Source organism: Gigantopelta aegis, chromosome 14 (assembly GCF_016097555.1).
Source record: "Gigantopelta aegis isolate Gae_Host chromosome 14, Gae_host_genome, whole genome shotgun sequence".
In the NCBI taxonomy this organism is placed as follows: domain Eukaryota; kingdom Metazoa; phylum Mollusca; class Gastropoda; order Neomphalida; family Peltospiridae; genus Gigantopelta; species Gigantopelta aegis.
Window position 1 is genome coordinate 75,717 of NC_054712.1, and position 24,436 is coordinate 100,152.

The 24,436-nt window shown below is 37.9% G+C and overlaps 1 protein-coding gene across 1 annotated transcript in view; it reads left to right on the forward strand.

The window, feature by feature from the left end:
* LOC121388008 (alanine aminotransferase 2-like) overlaps nucleotides 1–24,142 on the forward strand; it is a 27,376-nt gene extending 3,234 nt beyond the window's left edge. The window contains exons 2-8 of the mRNA XM_041519203.1: nucleotides 1,384–1,547; nucleotides 4,147–4,280; nucleotides 5,294–5,402; nucleotides 7,261–7,326; nucleotides 15,575–15,730; nucleotides 19,816–19,928; nucleotides 21,035–24,142. Of these exons, the coding sequence (XP_041375137.1) occupies nucleotides 1,384–1,547; nucleotides 4,147–4,280; nucleotides 5,294–5,402; nucleotides 7,261–7,326; nucleotides 15,575–15,730; nucleotides 19,816–19,928; nucleotides 21,035–21,125 (833 nt within the window). The 3' untranslated portion in view covers nucleotides 21,126–24,142. The remainder of the gene's footprint in view (nucleotides 1–1,383; nucleotides 1,548–4,146; nucleotides 4,281–5,293; nucleotides 5,403–7,260; nucleotides 7,327–15,574; nucleotides 15,731–19,815; nucleotides 19,929–21,034) is intronic.
* The last annotated feature ends 294 nt before the right edge of the window (nucleotides 24,143–24,436 follow it).

A 24,436-nucleotide genomic window follows, 5' to 3' on the forward strand; every position in this document is an offset into this window, starting at 1 on the left:
CAGGACGTACTATTCATGATGCACTTCACACAGACAGGACAGGACATACTATTCATGATAGACAGGACATACTATTCATGATGCACTTCACACAGACAGGACAGGACATACTATTCATGATGCACTTCACATAGACAGGGCAGGACATATTTTTCATGATGCACTTCACATAGACAGGACAGAACATACTATTCATGATGCACTTCACATAGACAGGACAGGACAGGACATACTATTCATGATGCACTTCACATAGACAGGACAGGACATACTATTCATGATGCACTTCACATAGACAGGACATACTATTCATGATGCACTTCACACAGACAGGACAGGACATACTATTCATGATGCACTTCACATAGACAGGACAGGACATATTTTTCATGATGCACTTCACATAGACAGGACAGGACATACTATTCATGATGCACTTCAGACAGACAGGACAGGACAGGACATACTATTCATGATGCACTTAACATAGACAGTAGATACTATTCATGATGCACTTCACACAGACAGGATAGGACAGGACTGGACATCTATTCATGATGCACTTCACATAGGTAGGACAGGACGTACTATTCATGATGCACTTCACATAGGTAGAACAGGATGTACTATTCATGATGCACTTCACATAGACAGGACAGGACAGGACATACTATTGATGATGCACTTCACACAGACAGGACAGGCCATACTATTCATGATGCACTTCACACAGACAGAACAGGACATACTATTCATGATGCACTCGGGGCGAGGACAGTCACCAGTGATCAGATTTGAAGAGAACATTTTTTAAAACTAAAAACTATTGTTTGTTTTTTAAATTGTGAAAATGTAGCATATGCCTGTGACTAAATGTTGAGTGTTTCCTACAAGTGGAGGATTACTGTACAACTTGGAAGTCTTCTGTTAGCTAGCCTCGCCCTCCCAGCTCCAAGTGTATTCACTGTTGTTTTGAAGTGCGGTGTTGTTAGCTAGCCTCGCTCTCCCAAGTGTATTCACTGTTGTTTTGAAATGCGGTGTTGTTAGCTAGCCTTGCTCTCCCAAGTGTATTCACTGTTGTTTTGAAGTGCGGTGTTGTTAGCTAGCCTCGCTCTCCCAAGTGTATTCACTGTTGTTTTGAAGTGCGGTGTTGTTAGCTAGCCTCGCTCTCCCAAGTGTATTCACTGTTGTTTTGAAGTGTGGTGTTGTTAGCTAGCCTCGCTCTCCCAAGTGTATTCACTGTTGTTTTGAAGTGCGGTGTGGTTAGCTAGCCTCGCCCTCCCAACTCCAAGTGTATTCACTGTTGTTTTGAAGTGCGGTGTTGTTAGCTAGCCTCGCTCTCCCAAGTGTATTCACTGTTGTTCTGAAGTTCGGTGTTGTTAGCTAGCCTCGCCCTCCCAACTCCAAGTGGATTCACTGTTGTTTTGAAGTGCATTGTTGTTACTTCACTTCTTCTCTTCATTCTAGGTCAGGTTTTAACACGGAAAAATATTGAAGATGTCATCAAATTTGCCAAGGAAGAAAATCTGTTCGTTTTGGCAGACGAGGTATGTTTGGTGTACCAAGGCATTGTTAGTCCCCTACTGGTCCATCCCGAGGGGACTATTGGTTTCATCTCTGTCCGTCCGTCTGTCCACCCACCCACCTGCCCACCTAAACATATTGAGATGACATTTTATGTATAGCTTCATCATGTACATGTACTGTTACAGATCAACTTTAACTTCCATGCCGATTTACCCATTTTTAACAGTTATGGCACTTAGGAGATGCTGCACTTTGTTGGGCCCTGTAGGGACATGTATTGCTTTAGCAGTACTGTCAAAATGCTTTCTTTCATGATCCTTAGGTGGTGTTGTAGTTTCATTGAACAAACATTCCTCACCATGTGTTTATCCTTTAACAAATGGGAAGGTGTTATGTACGCCATGCTTCCTCAGCTTATGAAGGGCTTTATTTAGGAAGGTGTTATGCCATGCTTCCTCAGCTTATGAAGGGCTTTATTTAGGAAGGTGTTATGCCATGCTTCCTCAGCTTATGCCATGCTTCCTCAGCTTATGCAGGGCTTTATTTAGGAAGGTGTTATGCCATGCTTCCTCAGCTTATGCAGGGCTTTATTTAGGAAGGTGTTATGCCATGCTTCCTCAGCTTATGCAGGGCTTTATTTAGGAAGGTGTTATGTACTCCATGCTTCCTCAGCTTATGCAGGGCTTTATTTAGGAAGGTGTTATGTACGCCATGCTTCCTCAGCTTATGAAGGGCTTTATTTAGGCCTGACATGGTTCCAGTCATCAGCCCCTTCAAAATGCAAATGCCACTGAAAATTCCCAATTTCCAGACTATAAATTACCAATTTGGTGATAAATTATTAATATTTTGGTAATTATGTCTATTCTGATAAATTATTTTAACACAGTAAATTAAGTATATGCTTTAATATTACAGATGTATAAATTCAGTGACCCCCCCCTCCAATCCACAATTATGACATAAATGGCGCTAATTTCCACAATTTCATCAAACATGTGACTGTGGCAAAAAATCTTTGATAAATCCCTGATTTGTAAATCCTTCCTGCATTAGGACAAATATAGTAGATTTCCCCCAATGACAAATATAGTAGATTTCCTCTGATGACAAATATAGTAGATTTCCTCTGATGACAAATATAGCAGATTTCCTCTGATGACAAATATAGTAGATTTCCTCTGATGACAAATATAGTAGATTTCCTCTGATGACAAATATAGTAGATTTCCTCTGATGACAAATATAGCAGATTTCCTCTGATGACAAATATAGTAGATTGATGACAAATATAGTAGATTGATGACAAATATCGTAGATTTCCTCTGATGACAAATATAGCAGATTTCCCCCGATGACAAATATACTAGATTTCCTCTGATGACAAATATAGCAGATTTCCCCCGATGACAAATATAGTAGATTTCCTCTGATGACAAATATAGTAGATTTCCTCTGATGACAGATATAGTAGATTTCCTCTGATGACAAATATAGTAGATTTCCTCTGATGACAAATATAGCAGATTTCCTCTGATGACAAATATAGTAGATTGATGACAAATATCGTAGATTTCCTCTCATGACAAATATAGCAGATTTCCCCCGATGACAAATATAGTAGATTTCCTCTGATGACAAATATAGCAGATTTCCCCCGATGACAAATATAGTAGATTTCCTCTGATGACAAATATAGTAGATTTCCTCTGATGACAAATATAGTAGAGTTCCCCTGATGACAAATATAGCAGATTTCCTCTGATGACAAATATAGTAGATTTCCCCCGATGACAAATATTGTAGATTTCCCCTGATGACAAATATAGCAGGTTCCTCCAATGACAAATGTAGCAGGTTAACTCCGATGACTACCTGTTAGAATTACCAAACATTTGACATCCAATAGCCAATGATTAATTAATCAATGTGCTCTAGTGGTGTTGTTAAACAAAACAAACTATGATTTGTAAATCTACATCTAAACTACACAAGATCTATTTCTAGGTTATCAACACAATATCTATTTCTAGGTCTATCACCACAATATCTATTTCTAGGTTTATCAACAATATCTATTTATAGGTCTACCAACACAATATCTGTTTATAGGTCTATCAACACAATATCTATTTCTAGATTTATCAACATATCTATTTATACATGTGTAGGTCTATCAACACAATATCTATTTATATGTCTTATCAACAGTATCTGTAGGTCTATCAACACAATATCTATAGGTCTGTCAACACAATATCTATTTATAGGTCTATCAACACAATATCTATTTATAGGTCTATCAATACTATATATTTGTAGGTCTGTCAACACAGTATATATTTATAGGTCTATCAACACAATATCTATTTATAGGTCTATCAACACAATATCTGTTTGTAGGTCTATCAACACAATATCTATTTGTAAGTCTATCAACACAATATCTATTTGTAGGTCTATCAACACAATATCTATTTGTAGGTCTATCAACACAATATCTATTTATAGGTCTATCAACACAATATCTGTTTGTAGGTCTATCAACACAATATCTATTTGTAAGTCTATCAACACAATATCTATTTGTAGGTCTATCAACACAATATCTATTTGTAGGTCTATCAACACAATATCTATGCTGCTGGGTCAGAATTCCATTCGTTCAAGAAGGTGCTCTCTGCGATGGGGCCGGATTACCAGACTGTGGAGCTGGCTTCGTTTATGTCGACATCCAAGGGATACATGGGAGAGTGAGTTGTCCCCCTTAGTAATCTACTGGTCTAAAACACTCGGTGTTATCTAGGTAATGATCCAAACATGTAATAGAGCAGTTAACCTTCTGGCTACTGGATTCATTTTGGACACACAACATGTTATTGGGGTATATTATTTTTGTTGGTTTTCTCATTTTAATAAAAGTTTAGGGTAGTTAATGCTGTTTAAAATTACGCAAAAGAATCAAGAAAGTTGCATAAAGTAGTATAAACTTCCAAACATAACACTACCATGTAGCTTAAATTTCCAGACATCACACTATCCTGTAGCATAAATTTCCACACATCACACTATCCTGTATCATAAACTTCCAAACATCACACTATTATGTAGTATAAACTTCCAAACATCACACTATCATGTAGCATAAACTTCCAAACATCACAATATCATGTAGCATAAACTTCCAAACATCACACTATCATGTAGCATAAACTTCCAAACATCTCACTATCATGTAGCATAAACTTCCAAACATCACACTATCATGTAGCATAAACTTCCAAACATCACACTATCATGTAGCATAAACTTCCAAACATCACACTATCATGTAGCATAAACTTCCAAACATAAGCTTTTTTTTTGCTTTTTTTTCATACCCAGATGAATGTACATTATTTTTTTATTCTTAAACAAAAACGCTCAGTAAACATCAGGTATAACCCTGATAACGTTATGTTTACGTTCAGTAAACATCAGGTATAACCCTGATAACGTTATGTTTACGTTCAGTAAACATCAGGTATAACCCTGATAACGTTATGTTTACGTTCATCGAGAAATTAACAAACTTGCATTGCTACGGCTGGACCAAAGGGATGATGTTAAACAATAATGAATATAACAGATTAAAAAAAAAATTTAAGTTATTTTAATTTTTTTCTTTTATATTAACATGTATTGAAATAAACATCTATGGATGCAACTATTAGCAACACCAAGTAGTTTTAGGGTAGGCGAGTTTCATGGAATTCTTCTTTATCAGATGTGGATTTCGCGGTGGATATGCAGAGGTGGTCAACCTTGACCCTGGTGTGAGAGCCATGCTGGTGAAGTCCATCTCTGCTAAACTCTGTTCATCAGTCATTGGTCAGGTGAGTTAGTGTCGAGTTAACTCATCAGTCATTGGTCAGATGAGTTAGTGTCATGTTAACTCATCAGTCATTGGTCAGGTGAGTTAATGTCATGTTAACTCATCAGATATTGGTCAGGTGAGTTAGTGTCGAGTTAACTCATCAGTCATTGGTCAGGTGAGTTAGTGGGGTGTTAACTCATCAGATATTGGTCAGGTGAGTTAGTGTCGAGTTAACTCATCAGTCATTGGTCAGGTGAGTTAGTGTTGTGTTAACTCATCAGATATTGGTCAGGTGAGTTAGTGTCGAGTTAACTCATCAGGCAATGGTCAGGTAAGTTAGTGTCGAGTTAACTCATCAGATATTGGTCAGGTGAGTTAGTGTCGTGTTAACTCATCAGATATTGGTCAGGTGAGTTAGTGTCGTATTAACTCATCAGACATTGGTCAGGTGAGTTAGTGTCGTGTTAACTCATCAGACATTGGTCAGGTGAGTTAGTGTCGTGTTAACTCATCAGTCATTGGTCAGGTGAGTTAATGTTGTGTAATCTCATCAGATATTGGTCAGGTGAGTTAGTGTCGTGTTAACTCATCAGTCATTGGTCAGGTGAGTTAGTGTCGTGTTAACACATCAGTCATTGGTCAGGTGAGTTAGTGTCGTGTTAACTCATCAGTCATTGGTCAGGTGAGTTAGTGTCGTGTTAACTCATCAGTCATTGGTCAGGTGAGTTAGTGTCATGTTAACTTATCCGTCATTGGTCAGGTGAGTTAATGTTGTGTTAACTCATCAGATATTGGTCAGGTGAGTTAGTGTCGTGTTAACTCATCAGATATTGGTCAGGTGAGTTAATGTCGAGTTAACTCATCAGTCATTGGTCAGGTGAGTTAGTGTCATGTTTACTCATCAGTCATTGGTCAGGTGAGTTAATGTCATGTTAACTCATCAGATATTGGTCAGGTGAGTTACTGTTGTGTTAACTCGTCAGATATTGGTCAGGTGAGTTAGTGTCATGTTAACTCACCAGTCATTGGTCAGGTGAATTAGGGTCATGTTAACTCATCAGTCATTGGTCAGGTGAGTTAGTGTCAGGTTAACTCATTGGTCAGGTGAGTTAGTGTTGTGTTAACTCATCAGTCATTGGTCAGGTGAGTTAGTGTCATGTTAACTCATCAGTCATTGGTCAGGTGAGTTAGTGTCGTGTTAACTCATCAGTCATTGGTCAGGTGAGTTAGTGTCGTGTTAACTCATCAGTCATTGATCAGGTGAGTTAGTGTCGTGTTAACTCATCAGCCATTGGTCAGGTGAGTTAGTGTCATGTTAACTCGTCAGTCATTGGTCAGGTGAGTTAGTGTCGTGTTAACTCATTGGTCAGGTGAGTTAGTGTCTGTTTTAATGTCTGCACCTGGACACTCGTGCCTGAATTGTCGTATTTCCTGAGCGAGAACACTCATGTCGTAAACATTGTCTGTCATGGACACTCATATAATATTCTCTATGTGTGTAATGTTCTATGGGAAAGGGGCTATAAAAGACCCCTTGCTGCTTGCGTGTGTGTGGTAGGAGAAGTCTATGTGGGAAAGTGTCTATGAAAGATCACTTGCTGCTTGAGTGTGTGGTAGGAGAAGTCTATGTGGGAAAGGGGCTATAAAAGACCCCTTGCTGCTTGCTTGTGTGTGTGTGGTAGGAGAAGTCTATGTGGAAAGATCCCTTGCTGCTTGAGTGTGTGGTAGGAGAAGTCTATGTGGGAAAGTGGATTTCCTCTCTTACATCTTTCGAACAGATGTCAAATGTTAAACTTTAAATACTGTAGTTTAAAATGTGCTGGGGTGTTGATAGACAGACATTCCTTTCCTTTAAAAACAAGATATTTTTATTGCAGGCTGTCATGGATGTGGTCGTGAATCCACCAAAACCAGGCGAACCATCGTACGATTTATTTAAACAGGTAAAACGCACACTGGATTCTCTTACTGTTGTTTTCAGCCGAGTATGTAGAGAATATAACTAGTTAATGATGTAGGATATCGGCTATAGGTTACATACAGGTAAAACGCACACTGGATTCTCTTACTGTTGTTTTCAGCAGAGTATGTAGAGAATATAACTAGTTAATGATGTAGGATATCGGCTTTAGGTTACATACAGGTAAAACGCACACTGAATTCTCTTACTGTTGTTTTCAGCAGAGTATGTAGAGAATATAACTAGTTAATGATGTAGGATATCGGCTTTAGGTTACATACAGGTAAAACGCTCACTGGATTCTCTTACTGTTGTTTTCAGCCGAGTATGTAGAGAATATAACTAATTAATGATGTAGGATATCGGCTATAGGTTACATACAGGTAAAACGCACACTGGATTCTCTTACTGTTGTTTTCAGCAGAGTATGTAGAGAATATAACTAGTTAATGATGTAGGATATTGGCTTTAGGTTACACACCGCCATCAATTACTCCATGCAGTTCAATAGAATTTCTATGTTTGAATATATTCTGTGAAAAATACAATACTGTCAAGAGGGTCATGTGACTACTAATTTTAGGGAGTGCTCTCAACTGACATGTACCATGTTAAAAATCAACATACAAATGTAGGTCAACCAAGAAATGTGTCAATTAATGGCCTCTATGCCAGACTACAGCCTCGTGTTGCTGTTATATACTGAAACACAATGAAAATGCAAAAACAACTTTTCATTGCAAATAACGACAAACTATTAATGAATTGATGGATAATGTGATATGACATTAATGACTGGTATTCATGAGATACATTCACAAGAAACATGGCCAGTTATCATCAGTAATTGAGTTGCATTCGTAATCGAAAAGTTCAACACACCCATATCAAGGTCAGTATCAGGTGTGTCCACCATTGGCCTGTGAGCATGCGTGAAGATGACAGGAAAGGATTGGCACAAACATCTCACATAAGCCACAGGAATGTTCCTCCACTACTCCTGCAATGTCTTTGCAGGCTGGCGGTGACGTATACGATGTCCTAACTCATCCCACGTGTTCATTTGGGTTCAAATCCGGTGAAACGGCGGGCCAGTTCATAATGGTGATACCAGCTTGTTGCAGGAATGCCTGGGTAATTCTTGCAGTATGTGGACAGGCATTGTCTTGTTGAAACAGAAGGGGACCTCCTGGTCTTCGGTGACGGCGCAAAAGTGGCTGGAGAACTGGTCTTAGAATAACGTCAACATAACACTGGGCTGTAAGGGCATCGTGGACCATGATGAGATAGATAACTCCTGAAATCACAGTTGATTGCCCCCGATACCATCAGACAACCGCTGCCAAACTGATCACGTTCCCTCACATTCGTTAGCATACCGTTCATGGAGTCTCCTGTACACACATGCTCTTCCACTGGCAAAGGAGACAGAGAAACGGGACTCATCTGAGAAAACAATGCTCTGGTAAAAGGCTAGTGGATGATTACCATTCTAGAGAACAAACTGTAGTCTCGCAGCGCGGTGTCATGATGTTACCGTTGAACGGGTGTCTGCATCTGAGTTCAGCCGTTCTGAGTCGACGGATGACCATCATCGGATGGATAGGCCATCCATAACATCCTATCATGTTGCTTGCTGTCATCGTCGCAGTTCTGAACTGGTCAGGGAGGTGGTGTCGTCGTTGCTGCCAATCTTGGCATGGGGTCGTAACGGGACGTTGACCAGGTCAAGGTTGATCACGGACACTCCCAGTCTTTTGATGACGTTCAACAAGTCGTCCAATAGTTGATGGATGGATTCTGAAGGTCCTAGCAACTTGGCTTTGTGAAGTCCCCCTTGAACCATGCCCAACGCTTGCTCCCTTTGTTCTTCTCTGAGTCGTGGCATTGTTAATGTGACAAGGAATATGACACCGTTACGTGACTTTTATGTGTCCACATACTGACATTTCTCGTGCATTGCATGCAGCATGATTGAGCATGTAGTAAACACATTTCACACCATTTTGTGTGTTTCTGCTATTGTATGTGTAACGAGAACAAAACCAGGATTAAAACCCAGACAAAAGTACCAATCAATGGCTTCCTCTCATAAATTGTTATTTTAATTCCAATAAATATATTTTTCATTAATCACAACAAAATATTGAAAATATCTGTTTTGCGTTTTCATTGTGTGTCAGTATACATGTGACACCATACCACTTGCACAGTTGTTATCAGTTAGTACTACATATAACAAGTTACTTCAAACCATTGAGCTATTTAAATACTACAGAGGTCAACCTAGGTGTAATCATCAAAGAAAGATTTCAAAAAGCATATCGGAATTTTTTAGTATTTTTTTTAATGAGGAATGATTTCCTAAACTGGATGATATTAAGGTGCTGAAGCAAGTAACGACATGACAAATGGTGGTGTGCTGCCTTTAGGCTGTGAAGGTAATAGAACATTTTATGTCTACATCTTTAACTGGTTATTATATTTATTCGGCAGTCCATAAAAAAATTTAAAGGGATAAGCCATTATTTCTGTTATTTTACCTACATTGTACGATGACCTAGAGATCAAATGAGCAATTTTGTAATGTAGCTGTGCATATGACATCACATGCATGATGTGAAAAGTAATAATCTGCTAGTATATATTTATGACTTTGCTTTAATCGGTCATCGTAATCAGACAGTAGAAACAGTGGCTGCAGGATAAGATTTATTTAAACAGGTAAAACTCATACTGAATTCCTTTACTGTTGTTTTCAGTAGAAATAAAGGGACGTTGACAAGGATGAGTATTGTTTCTGAGTATACATACAAACCACACGTTGGAGGAGACGGCTGCATTAATGCTGGTGTATGCTTTAACATCAAACACATTCCTAGTGGCTTGGCTTCCTGTTTCTGTTCTAGTTTACAGAGGTGTTAAATTGACCAAAGAAAAGAAAAAAGACTTTCTCATAGCTTGTACGACATCAAAGTATAGGTTACCTTTCTTAATTGTAAAACTACAAAGTCTTCATATTTTATACACTCGGGCTAACAAACTAACTTTAAGCCCTGTCAAACTAGTTCTGATTTCCATATTTTATACACTAGGGCTATCAAACTAACTTTAAGCCCTGTCAGACTAGTTCTGATTTCCATATTGAGCAGATAATGTTGTTTAGATGCTGGTACATTTAAAAAAACAAAAAATTGTAAATTAAGACAAAATATACTGACATCTAAAAGAAACATACGCTTGAAATTGTATTATAGAAAACCAACACGCAGTATGTTGGGATATGATAGTATCATGAAGTGCAACATTTAAACGTCACAATGCACGTGATACATGCAAAGTGTTTGTTACATGGTTTCTAAATTAGTTCTTTTCAATTAACAACAATATTTATTAAATTGTTCAAAGTGTTTGTAACATGGTTTTTAAATTAGTTCTTTTCAATTAGCAACAATATTTATTAAATTGTTCTCTCCAATTAGCAACAATATTTATTAAATTGTTCTCTCCAATTAGCAACAATATTTATTAAATTGTTCTCTCCAATTAGCAACAATATTTATTAAATTGTTCTCTGCAATTAGCAACAATATTTATTAAATTGTTCTCTGCAATTAGCAACAATATTTATTAAATTGTTTTTTCCAATTAGCAACAATATTTATTAAATTGTTCTCTGCAATTAGCAACAATATTTATTAAATTGTTCTCTCCAATTGGCAACCATATTTATTAAATTGTTCTCTCCAATTGGCAACAATATTTATTAAATTGTTCTCTCCAATTGGCAACAATATTTATTAAATTGTTCTCTGCAATTGGCAACAATATTTATTAAATTGTTCTCTCCAATTGGCAACAATATTTACTAAATTGTTCTCTCCAATTGGCAACAATATTTATTAAATTGTTCTCTCCAATTAGCAACAATATTTATTAAATTGTTCTTTGCAATTAGCAACAATATTTATTAAATTGTTCTCTCCAATTAGCAACAAAATTTATTAACTTGTTCTCTGCAATTAGCAACAATATTTATTAAATTGTTATCTGCAATTAGCAACAATATTTATTAAATTGTTCTCTCCAATTGGCAACAATATTTATTAAATTGTTCTCTCCAATTGGCAATAATATTTACTAAATTGTTCTCTCCAATTAGCAACAAAATTTATTAACTTGTTCTCTGCAATTAGCAACAATATTTATTAAATTGTTCTCTGCAATTAGCAACAATATTTATTAAATTGTTCTCTCCAATTAGCAACAATATTTATTAAATTGTTCTCTCCAATTAGCAACAATATTTATTAAATTGTTCTCTCCAATTAGCAACAATATTTATTAAATTGTTCTCTGCAATTAGCAACAATATTTATTAAATTGTTTTTTCCAATTAGCAACAATATTTATTAAATTGTTCTCTGCAATTAGCAACAATATTTATTAAATTGTTCTCTCCAATTGGCAACCATATTTATTAAATTGTTCTCTCCAATTGGCAACAATATTTATTAAATTGTTCTCTCCAATTGGCAACAATATTTATTAAATTGTTCTCTGCAATTGGCAACAATATTTATTAAATTGTTCTCTCCAATTGGCAACAATATTTACTAAATTGTTCTCTCCAATTGGCAACAATATTTATTAAATTGTTCTCTCCAATTAGCAACAATATTTATTAAATTGTTCTTTGCAATTAGCAACAATATTTATTAAATTGTTCTCTCCAATTAGCAACAAAATTTATTAACTTGTTCTCTGCAATTAGCAACAATATTTATTAAATTGTTATCTGCAATTAGCAACAATATTTATTAAATTGTTCTCTCCAATTGGCAACAATATTTATTAAATTGTTCTCTCCAATTGGCAATAATATTTACTAAATTGTTCTCTCCAATTAGCAACAAAATTTATTAACTTGTTCTCTGCAATTAGCAACAATATTTATTAAATTGTTCTCTGCAATTAGCAACAATATTTATTAAATTGTTCTCTCCAATTAGCAACAATATTTATTAAATTGTTCTCTCCAATTAGCAACAATATTTATTAAATTGTTCTCTCCAATTAGCAACAATATTTATTAAATTGTTCTTTCCAATTAGCAACAATATTTATTAAATTGTTCTTTGAAATTAGCAACAATATTTATTAAATTGTTCTTTGCAATTAGCAACAATATTTATTAAATTGTTCTTTGCAATTAGCAACAATATTTATTAAATTGTTCTTTGCAATTAGCAACAATATTTATTAAATTGTTCTCTCCAATTAGCAACAATATTTATTAAATTGTTCTTTGCAATTAGCAACAATATTTATTAAATTGTTCAAATCGTCATCACAATATTAGGGGGCAGGACGTAGCTCAGTGGTAAAGCATTCGCTTGATGTGTGGTCGGTCTGGGATCGATCCCCATCGGTGTACCCATTGGGCTATTTCTCATTCCAGCCAGTGCTTCACAACTGGTGTAACAAAGGCTGTGGTATGTACTAATCTGTCTGTGGGATAGTGCATACAAAAGATCCCTTGCTGCTAATCGAAAAGAGTAGCCTATGAAGTGGAGACAGCGAGTTTCCTCTCTATATCTGTGTGGTCCTTAACCATGTCTGATGCCATATAACCGTAAATAAAATGTGTTGAGTGCGACGTTTAATAAAAACATTTCCTTTCTTCCTTCAGAATATTAAGTTTAAGTATAAAATAATGAAAGAAAAAACAAGTAACATAAAATTATGTTAAGATATATTTTTATTTATTGTGTACAAATGCAAAATGATGGTGCAAGAAGTGACCATTTGTATAGCCGTGTTTGAGAAAGTCGCTTGCCATCGTGTTTGGCAAATGTTTGAGAAAGTCACTTGCCCTCGTGTTTGACAGGTGTTTGAGAAAGTCACTTGCCCTTGTGTTTGACACATGTTTGAGAAAGTCACTTGCCCTCGTGTTTGACAGGTGTTTGAGAAAGTCACTTGCTCTCGTGTTTGACACGTTTGACAGTCACTTGCCCTTGTGTTTGACACATGTTTGAGAAAGTCACTTGCCCTCATGTTTGACAGCTGTTTGACAGTCACTTGCCCTTGTGTTTGACACACGTTGGAGAAAGCCACTTGCCCTCATGTTTGACAGGTGTTTGAGAAAGTCACTTGCCCTCGTGTTTGACAGGTGTTTGAGAGAGTCACTTGCCATCGTGTTTGACACATGTTTGAGAGAGTCACTTGCCCTCGTGTTTGACAAATGTTTGAGAAAGTCACTTGCCCTCGGGTTTGACAAATGTTTGAGAAAGTCACTTGCTCTTGTGTTTGACACACGTTTGAAAAAGTCACTTGCCCTCATGTTTGACAGGTGCTTGAGAGTCACTTGCCCTCATGTTTGACAGATGTTTGAGAGAGTCACTTGCCATCGTGTTTGACACATGTTTGAGAAAGTCACTTGCCCTCATGTTTGAGAAAGTCACTTTCCCTCGTGTTTGACAGTTGTTTGAGAAAGTCACTTGCCCTTGTGTTTGACATGTTTGAGAAAGTCACTTGCCCTCGTGTTTGACACGTTTGAGAAAGTCACTGGCCCTCGTGTTTGACAAATGTTTGAGAAAGTCACTTGCCCTCGGGTTTGACACATGTTTGAGAAAGTCACTTGCCCTTGTGTTTGACATGTTTGAGAAAGTCACTTGCCCTCGTGTTTGACATGTTTGAGAAAGTCACTGGCCCTCGTGTTTGACAAATGTTTGAGAAAGTCACTTGCCCTCGGGTTTGACACATGTTTGAGAAAGTCACTTGCCCTCGTGTTTGACATGTTTGAGAAAGTCACTTGCCCTCGTGTTTGACAAATGTTTGAGAAAGTCACTTGCCCTCACAGAAGTTTTGGCTAGTGCTCTATCAGGGCTAGCTCTGGCTGAGCAAAACATTTCACCAAATTGTATCAAAATATGCAAAACCCACAGTTATTTTGCAACAAAATACTAATTATTACGTTGGGGGGAGGGGGGGAATAATTATTACATGAATTTTTTTCCCCGCCAATTGTTGATAAAATTCACAATTGGTGAGTGGCAGAGCTAGCCCTTTGTGTTATAATAATACAGTGGATAATTTCCAATAGCCCAGACCAAACATTCACTAGCCCACACCAAACATTCACTAGCGCACACCAAACATTCACTAGCCCACACCAAACATTCACTAGCCCACACCAAACATTCACTAGCCCACACCAAACATTCACTAGCGCACACCAAACATTCACTAGCCCAGACCAAACATTCACTAGCCCACATCAAACATTCACTAGTCCACACCAAACATTCACTAGCCTACACCAAACATTCACTAGCCACGGCCGAGGGCTGGGAAACTTGTTAAACCCTCATTAAACTGGTGATAATTGAGTAGAACTCACCGTGCGTTAAACCCTCATGAAACTGGTGATAATTGTGTAGAACTCACCGTACGTTAAGCCCTCATTAAACTGGTGATAATTGTGTAGAACTCACCGTGCGTTAAGCCCTCATTAAACTGGTGATAATTGTGTAGAACTCACCGTGCATTAAGCCCTCATTAAACTGGTGATAATTGAGTAGAACTCACCGTGCGTTAAGCCCTCATTAAACTGGTGATAATTGAGTAGAACTCACCGTGCGTTAAACCCTCATTAAACTGGTGATAATTGAGTAGAACTCACCGTGCGTTAAGCCCTCATTAAACTGGTGATCATTGTGTAGAACTCACCGTGCGTTAAGCCCTCATTAAGCTGGTGATAATTGAGTAGAACTCACCGTGCGTTAAGCCCTCATTAAACTGGTGATAATTGAGTAGAACTCGCCGTGCATTAAACCCTCATTAAACTGGTGATAATTGTGTAGAACTCGCCGTGCGTTAAACCCTCATTAAACTGGTGATAATTGTGTAGAACTCACCGTGCGTTAAACCCTCATTAAACTGGTGATAATTGAGTAGAACTCACCGTGCGTTAAACCCTCATTAAACTGGTGATAATTGTGTAGAACTCACCGTGCGTTATACCCTCATTAAACTGGTGATAATTGTGTAGAACTCACCGTGCGTTAAACCCTCATTAAACTGGTGATAATTGAGTAGAACTCACCATGCGTTAAACCTCATTAAACTGGTGATAATTGTGTAGAACTCACCGTGCATTAAACCCTCATTAAACTGGTGATAATTGTGTAGAACCTCCGAGTGATAAAGCTGTAAATTGTTTTGTTGAGGAAACGGACCAGGTTCTGGGAGACTTGAAGAAGAAGGCCAGTATGGTGACGGAGACGTTCAACTCAATCGCTGGAATCCGGTGTAACATCGTCCAGGGAGCCATGTACGCCTTCCCCAAGCTGACGCTGCCGCCTAAAGCTCTACAAGCTGCCAAGGTTTGTGTTCACTAGTACATCTGTATGTGGGTGGGATTCAGCTCTACAAGCTGCCAAGGTTTGTGTTCACTAGTACATCTGTATGTGGGTGGGATTCAGCTCTACAAGCTGCCAAGGTTTGTGTTCACTAGTACATCTGTATGTGGGTGGGATTCAGCTCTACAAGCTGCCAAGGTTTGTGTTCACTAGTACATCTGTATGTGGGTGGGATTCAGCTCTACAAGCTGCCAAGGTTTGTGTTCACTAGTACATCTGTATGTGGGTGGGATTCAGCTCTACAAGCTGCCAAGGTTTGTGTTCACTAGTACATCTGTATGTGGGTGGGATTCAGCTCTACAAGCTGCCAAGGTTTGTGTTCACTAGTACATCTGTATGTGGGTGGGATTCAGCTCTACAAGCTGCCAAGGTTTGTGTTCACTAGTACATCTGTATGTGGGTGGGATTCAGCTCTACAAGCTGCCAAGGTTTGTGTTCACTAGTACATCTGTATGTGGGTGGGATTCAGCTCTACAAGCTGCCAAGGTTTGTGTTCACTAGTACATCTGTATGTGGGTGGGATTCAGCTCTACAAGCTGCCAAGGTTTGTGTTCACTAGTACATCTGTATGTGGGTGGGATTCAGCTCTACAAGCTGCCAAGGTTTGTGTTCACTAGTACATCTGTATGTGGGTGGGATTCAGCTCTACAAGCTGCCAAGGTTTGTGTTCACTAGTACATCTGTATGTGGGTGGGATTCAGCTCTACAAGCTGCCAAGGTTTGTGTTCACTAGTACATCTGTATGTGGGTGGGATTCAGCTGTACAAGCTGCCAAGGTTTGTGTTCACTAGTACATCTGTATGTGGGTGGGATTCAGCTCTACAAGCTGCCAAGGTTTGTGTTCACTAGTACATCTGTATGTGGGTGGGATTCAGCTCTACAAGCTGCCAAGGTTTGTGTTCACTAGTACATCTGTATGTGGGTGGGATTCAGCTCTACAAGCTGCCAAGGTTTGTGTTCACTAGTACATCTGTATGTGGGTGGGATTCAGCTCTACAAGCTGCCAAGGTTTGTGTTCACTAGTACATCTGTATGTGGGTGGGATTCAGCTCAGTGGGTTGAGTGCTCGCTTAAGGTGCTTGTGTTGCAGGATCGAACCACATCGGTGGATCCATTCAGCTGATTGGGGATTTTCTCATTCCAACCAGTGCACCACAACTGGACAAAGGCTGTGGTATGTGATTTCCTGTATGTGGGAAAGTGCATATAAAAGATCCCTTGCTAGGAAAAATGTAGCAGATTTCCTCTGATGACTACGTGTCAAATTTACCAAATGTTTGACATCCAAGCGCCAATGATTAATTAATCAGTGTGCTCTAGTGGTGTCATTAAACAAAATGAACCATAAAACGTACTTATGTTAAATACATTCTAAAAGACACGGTCTTACAGATGCTTCCTGCCACCAAAATTATTAGTCTGACCGGAGGGGACTGTATCATCCATTAAAGGCTTTTGTAGGAGATGTCGCTGGCACTATAATTTGCAATATCTCCTGCGATATTATCCTAGGAGATATCGCTTCTTGTAATCTTGATTGGTCAAATTTTAATCACAAGCCATTATTTTGTTACGTCACTGTGTATGTTTCAGTGCTAAACCTATCAATAGTGACGTCACGCCACTATCATTCTGCTAGTTAACGAGTCTACCCTGCCAAATATAGTGACATTCAACCCACATTACTGACATTGTTTACGATTGTTTACAGATGAAAAGAATGATAATGGATGATAAAAAGAATACCACCCTCGTGTCTTTTGATATCATAATTTATCATATAAGATCTTACATTTTCAGTGCAATCAAAGTATGTGATATTTTTCAGATCACATACTTTAAGAATTTGATAACTTTGCAAATTAGATGTAAATTAGTCGAGGTCTCGGCACTAGGTTTATTGACATTTAAGCAAACGTACTCGGGTGACACTCCATGATTGACATATGCATTCATAGTCATCAAATAAAAACATTTCAATGACAATTTGACACTGAAAGCTATCCAGCGTTAAGAAAACAAAAAACGTTAAGCATAACTTTATTTTGATGTAAGGACATCTAAAATGATGTCATTCGTGTTTGACGTCATTTCCATTCAAAAATACACCGCGCCACATATTCTTACATCTAGTAATGGCGGACTGGAATTAAAGTTGCGTGTACAGTTTACAAAAATACGTTGTATTAAGCTTGAGCTTATATGATAAAGAGATTATTACCCTTGTGTATTTCGGTATCGTCAATATCATACATGTATATTAGGAATAAAAATAATGTATTATGCTTGCCAGAGGCTCGCATAATACAATTTTTATTACTACTATATGATATTGACAATACCGAAAAAACACTCTGATAATAACCTCTATTTATCAGCACTCATTGAATAAAGATTTAAAATGCTTGTCAAGCCTCAGATTTCATACTTTTATCAACTCGTGCTGATAAATTATGATATCAGAAAACACTCGGGGAGTATCCTCTGTATAAATATAGGTTTCATCTTTGTCTGTTCATCCGTCTGTCCATCATATAGTTTTCCAGATGGGTTTTTTCACAATGCCTTGATATTGAGCTGAATATTTATGTATAGCTTTATCATGTACTGTTACACATCAAGTTTGACTTTCATAGTGATTTACCCATTTTTCACAAGTTATGACCCTTGAACTTAGAAAATACTAAAATATGTTTTCAGGAATAATGTTTTGCAGTGCCTCAAGATATTCAACTGAAATTTGTTGTATAGCTTTATCATGTTCTGTTACAAATCGAAGTTTGACTTTCATGGCAATTTACTAATTTTTATGGTCCATGAACTTAGGAGATACGAACAATTGTTGGGCGCAGTAGGTGACATATATTGCTTTAGCAGTACTCTCAGAGATAATTAACCATCTGTCTTGTTTGGAGTCAGCAGTTACATAACCCTAACAGTATATATATCTATCTATCTATCTATCTATCTATACCTCCCCCCCCCCACTCCCCCCCTCCTACCCCCCCCTCCTACCCCCCCCCTCCTCCTCCTGCCCCGGAGGTGGTCACTGGCGAAGTCAGAGGCTAGATCCGGGGCGGGCGTGCCTGAACCCTTGTGGATAGGGGCACGTAAATATAGTTGCCCATTGCCCATATCTATATATATATATATATAGGTTATTACCAGAGTGTTTTTTCGGTATTGTCAATATCATATATTAGTAATAAAAATTGTATTATGCAAGCCTCTGGCGAGCATAATACATTATTTTTATTCCTAATATATGATATTGACGATACCGAAATACACGAGGGTAATAATCTCTTTATCATATAAGCTCAAGCTTAATACGTGTTTTTGTAAACTGCACAAGCAACTTTAATTCCAGTCCGCCATTACTAGATATTCAAATGACGTGAGAATATGTAGCACGGTGTAGTTTTGAATGGAAATGACGTCAAACTCGAATGTCGTCATTTTGGATGTCCTTACATCAAAATAAAGTTATGCTTAACGTTTTTTGTTTTCTGAACGCTGGACAGCTTTCGGTGTCAAATTGCCACTGAAATGTTTTTATTTGATGACTGTGAATGCATACTTCAATCATGGAGTGTCACCCAAGTACGTTTGCTTAAATGTCAATAAACCTAGTGCCGAGACCTCGACTAATTTACATCTAATTTGCAAAGTTATTAAATTCTTAAAGTATGTGATCTGAAAAATATCACATACTTTGATTGCACTGAAAATGTAAGATATTATATGATAAATATCTATATCTATATATCTATATCTATATGGCGAAGAGTCCATTGGTCCGACAAAAGCCGGTTCCTGCTCCATGTCACAGATGGCTGATTGAGAGTTTGGAGGCATAAAAATGCTGCCTACACACCCAGGAACATATGACCTACGACCCCGTAAGGTGGAGGTTCAGTAATGGTTTGGGGTTGCCTGTCACATGATTGTAAGCTGGGTCTTGTCCCATGGATACAGGTGTTTAACACATGTTGATCTCTTGTTTCCAGGATACAGGAGTTAAAGACATGTTGATCTCTCATTTTCAGGATAAGGGGGTTGCCCCTGATGTGTTTTTCTGCTTCAGTCTGCTGGAAGAAACGGGAATGTGTGTTGTTCCAGGGACCGGGTTCGGCCAGATCGAAGGAACAAGTCATTTCAGGTAATACTCACCAACATCAGTCGCACCTGATTGGAAAACAAGTTAATAGCTGATGATTAATAAATCATTGTGCTCTAGTGGTGTCATTAACCAAACAAACATACTAATATATTTAATAGGGTGCAATATTTTACTCAAACTGTCGTCGTTTTTGCATGTCGCTAACTCAAGTTTTAATTTATGCAAATTGCCATTGACTAGTCAGGGTTTTATCAACTATATCTCTATACTCCGATAATCGGCAATATTCACAAAAGGCTGTGTCGGTTTTTTATTCCCAATTTTGGACTAAAAAATTCCCAGTCCGAATGTAAATAATTCCTTTTTTATTTCTATATAAAGATATATTTTTTAAAACGATACAAAACACTTGACAAACACTCCTTCCCTCACCCGTAACATTTCATAATGCAAAATCGATATATTACTTTGAATAAATTACAAGTATATTACTAGTTTTTAAAATGAACGTGAGAATTCCCATTTTCGTGTAAAATGATGCTAAAATTCCCAAAGTTAAAGCCATGGATGTCAAGTCAAATTTGAGAAAACATCCTGCTAGTAGAATACAATTATACTGTATATATAACGGTATATTCAAATCTGTCCAGAATTTCATTATAAATAACAAATGTTTTGAGATTAATTAACCATTCACATTCTTTCTCTCTCTCTCTTAATTCTGACATCTCAGAATTGTAAATAATTCTAAATAATGTGTAATGGTAAAAACAATAACCTGTTCATCCTCTTCACCTTTTCTTCTATTTCCACTCTTTGTTACTAAATTTGGAACAAGTTATATTCTTTGTTTTATTTTATTGGTTGTAAAATATTCATTTTGTCATGCTGTTTTTGACCTGCAATGAATACAGTTTAAACCAATTATACAATCATATATACGACTGAAAAGTCATCCTCCACTGTCTCCCGTTTCATCCAGTATTAACCAAAGCCTGCAGCTGGCGAGTTTTGTCTCTGGAAAAGTTCATACATACTTGTCCCTGATCTTATTCAAAGGGATTATCTTATTGATGAGAGCGGGTTTCTTCTTTCACACTAAATACAAAATTCTATGTAATTGTCATCGTCGTCTTTTTTTTCAGAACGACAATTCTTCCGACAGTAGAAAAACTGGGAGAGATGTTGGATCGGTTCACGAAATTCCATACTTCATTCATGTCAAAATATTCCTAGCCTGATAATAGGAGATCTGTATTTCTAATGTGTTACGAAATTACATCAGTGATATTCGGCAAAAACAAAAAGTCTATCTCTGGTCAGACAAAAGGTCCACAATTGATGCTGCGATGTGTTTTTTATTAGTTTTTTTAGTTTTTTAAAGCATGGATTGCATAGAAAAGGTGGTTATATTTGAAATAAGGGGCATATATAATTTGAAATCAGAATGTACCTCTGTTCATGCGTAATGGCATTTTGGCTCCAAATGCGTTTTTACATCATAGTATTAGTAAGAAAAGCCTGGCAAAAATCAACGTCATACTGTGGGAAATAATATTTTAAAAAACCCATCGATGTGTGAGGGTCGATTTAATCAACGCACGCACTGACCAGAGATCAGAAATTTATTTTGTTTGGCCTGATAATCACACCACCTTGTCGCGCGGGATCGAATCCTACTGTGAGAACACCTGAATCAGAACAACTTTAGTCTTAAACGTTCCAAGTTTTGTAGGGCGGACAAATCGCATGTGACAAGTCGGTGCGACTAATTGTGTAATGAGAACGCACTTAATGATATAATTTTTGAATCTATGTAAGTCGATATTTAGAAAAAAGAATTCTGACAAATTTTAGATTATCTGTCCTGAGTGAATGAATGTTGTAAACCAGAACCTTTGTCGAGGGGCAAGTAATTTGTAACTCCTTGTAGTGAATTGGTTATTATGATTTTAGTCCCCAAACAGTCCCAGCTGCAGGGGACTGTATGTTTTGTCTCCATATTTATATCTGCCTGTCCCACATATAGTTTTCTGGACTTTCTTTCACAGTGAGGCACTATGAAAAGAAAGTCCAGAAAACTATCTGTGGAACAAAACACATTCTGCTGAAATTTTGTGTTTTTGCTTTATCTGTACTGACTTTCCCGGCTATTTACCCATTTTTGACAGTTATGGTCCTTGAACTTAGGAGATACAAAAATGTGTTTTCTGGACATTTAAATGTTTTTTGCAATGCCACAAGATATTGAGCTGAAATTTTGTGTATAGGTTTATCATTACTGTTACACATTATCACTTTTAACTGGTTTTAAAGATACAAATATCTGCCATCCTTAGACAGACCCATTCCGTGACCACATATGATGGAGTTTATTAATCTCGGCTATATAAACCAATTCCATCTGCCATTACATGTACATCACAACTACATCATGGCATAATGGCATTCTTTTTCCAGTCAAATGTTTATGAGACAAAATAATGTTTGATTGGTATCTCACAGATTTGTATAAGTATTCTCACTGTGCCTCTTAAAGGTTCATAAGACAATGCCAGATGAGTATGTGATGTAAAAATGTATGGACAGGAAACGCACAGTGCAGTCATTAAACGGTCGAGGTTCAACAAAATTATCAGAAAAGATTTCTCCATTGATTCCAGTTCTTTTTTTTACCTCTACATGAATAATAACTCTTTTTTTTACCAAAATCTGACGTGGGAAATGCCATAAAAATTGACGAAAAATGAATAAACGTCATAAATATGGAACCAGTCAAGACAAATACATGTATGACGAGTCTAGTCACATTAGCTGGACAAGATATTCATGTTGTTATGCCTCTGCAACACCACTTCCATCCCACAGTTCATGAGATGGACAAGATATTCATGTTGTTATGCCTCTGCAACACCACTTCCAATCCACAGTTCATGAGATGGACAAGATATTCATGTTGTTATGCCTCTGCAACACCACTTCCATCCCACAGTTCATGAGATGGACAAGATATTCATGTTGTTATGCCTCTGCAACACCACTTCCAACCCACAGTTCATGAGATGGACAAGATATTCATGTTGTTATGCCTCTGCAACACCACTTCCAACCCACAGTTCATGAGATGGACAAGATATTCATGTTGTTATGCCTCTGCAACACCACTTCCAACCCACAGTTCATGAGATGGACAAGATATTCATGTTGTTATGCCTCTGCAACAGCACTTCCATCCCACAATTCATGAGATGGACAAGATATTCATGTTGTTATGCCTCTGCAACACCACTTCCATCCACAATTCATGAGATGGACAAGATATTCATGTTGTTATGCCTCTGCAACACCACTTCCTACCCACAGTTCATGAGATAATTTACCTGCAAACGAGCACAAAGATCATTGATATCTGAACCCTTCAGAAGAACCTCGAACCTTCCCATAATATTCTCTTCTTTTTATCCATGCATGATCAGGGTGTGACACCACATCACGACCCTATTCACTTGGAAAACTCTCTGCAGTGGGGAAATACTGTGATCTCCAACAAGCAGAAAAGTTGTGTGTTCTGCCAGATAGAAGCCACAAGGAGATTGAGCAGGCTGGCAATCAGGCTATTGCAGCTGTCTGTGCCTGCAAGTACGGTTCAGATTGAGCAGGCTGGCAATCAGGCTATTGCAGCTGTCTGTGCCTGCAAGTACGGTTCAGATTGAGCAGGCTGGCAATCAGGCTATTGCAGCTGTCTGTGCCTGCAAGTACGGTTCAGATTGAGCAGGCTGGCAATCAGGCTATTGCAGCTGTCTGTGCCTGCAAGTACGGTTCAGATTGAGCAGGCTGGCAATCAGGCTATTGCAGCTGTCTGTGCCTGCAAGTACGGTTCAGATTGAGCAGGCTGGCAATCAGGCTATTGCAGCTGTCTGTGCCTGCAAGTACGGTTCAGATTGAGCAGGCTGGCAATCAGGCTATTGCAGCTGTCTGTGCCTGCAAGTACGGTTCAGATTGAGCAGGCTGGCAATCAGGCTATTGCAGCTGTCTGTGCCTGCAAGTACGGTTCAGATTGAGCAGGCTGGCAATCAGGCTATTGCAGCTGTCTGTGCCTGCAAGTACGGTTCAGATTGAGCAGGCTGGCAATCAGGCTATTGCAGCTGTCTGTGCCTGCAAGTACGGTTCAGATTGAGCAGGCTGGCAATCAGGCTATTGCAGCTGCCTGTGCCTGCAAGTACGGTTCAGATTGAGCAGGCTGGCAATCAGGCTATTGCCCTGTGCCTGCCTTATATTTTTCACTTATAAGTGAAGTATAAGTCGTTAATACTTTTCAAGTATAAGTGACTTATAAGTAAACGATTAGGATTTTGTATGCAAATGAGGTATCACTTATACAAAGTATATGTGACATATAGGTGAAGTGTTAACTATATATATAAGTGAAGTGTAAGTCATTCACTTACATTTAACAGAAGTGTTGGATATATATAAGTGACTTATAAGTGAAGTATAAGTGTAACAGAAACTGCTGTATAAGTGAAATATAAGTGAGGTATAAGTGA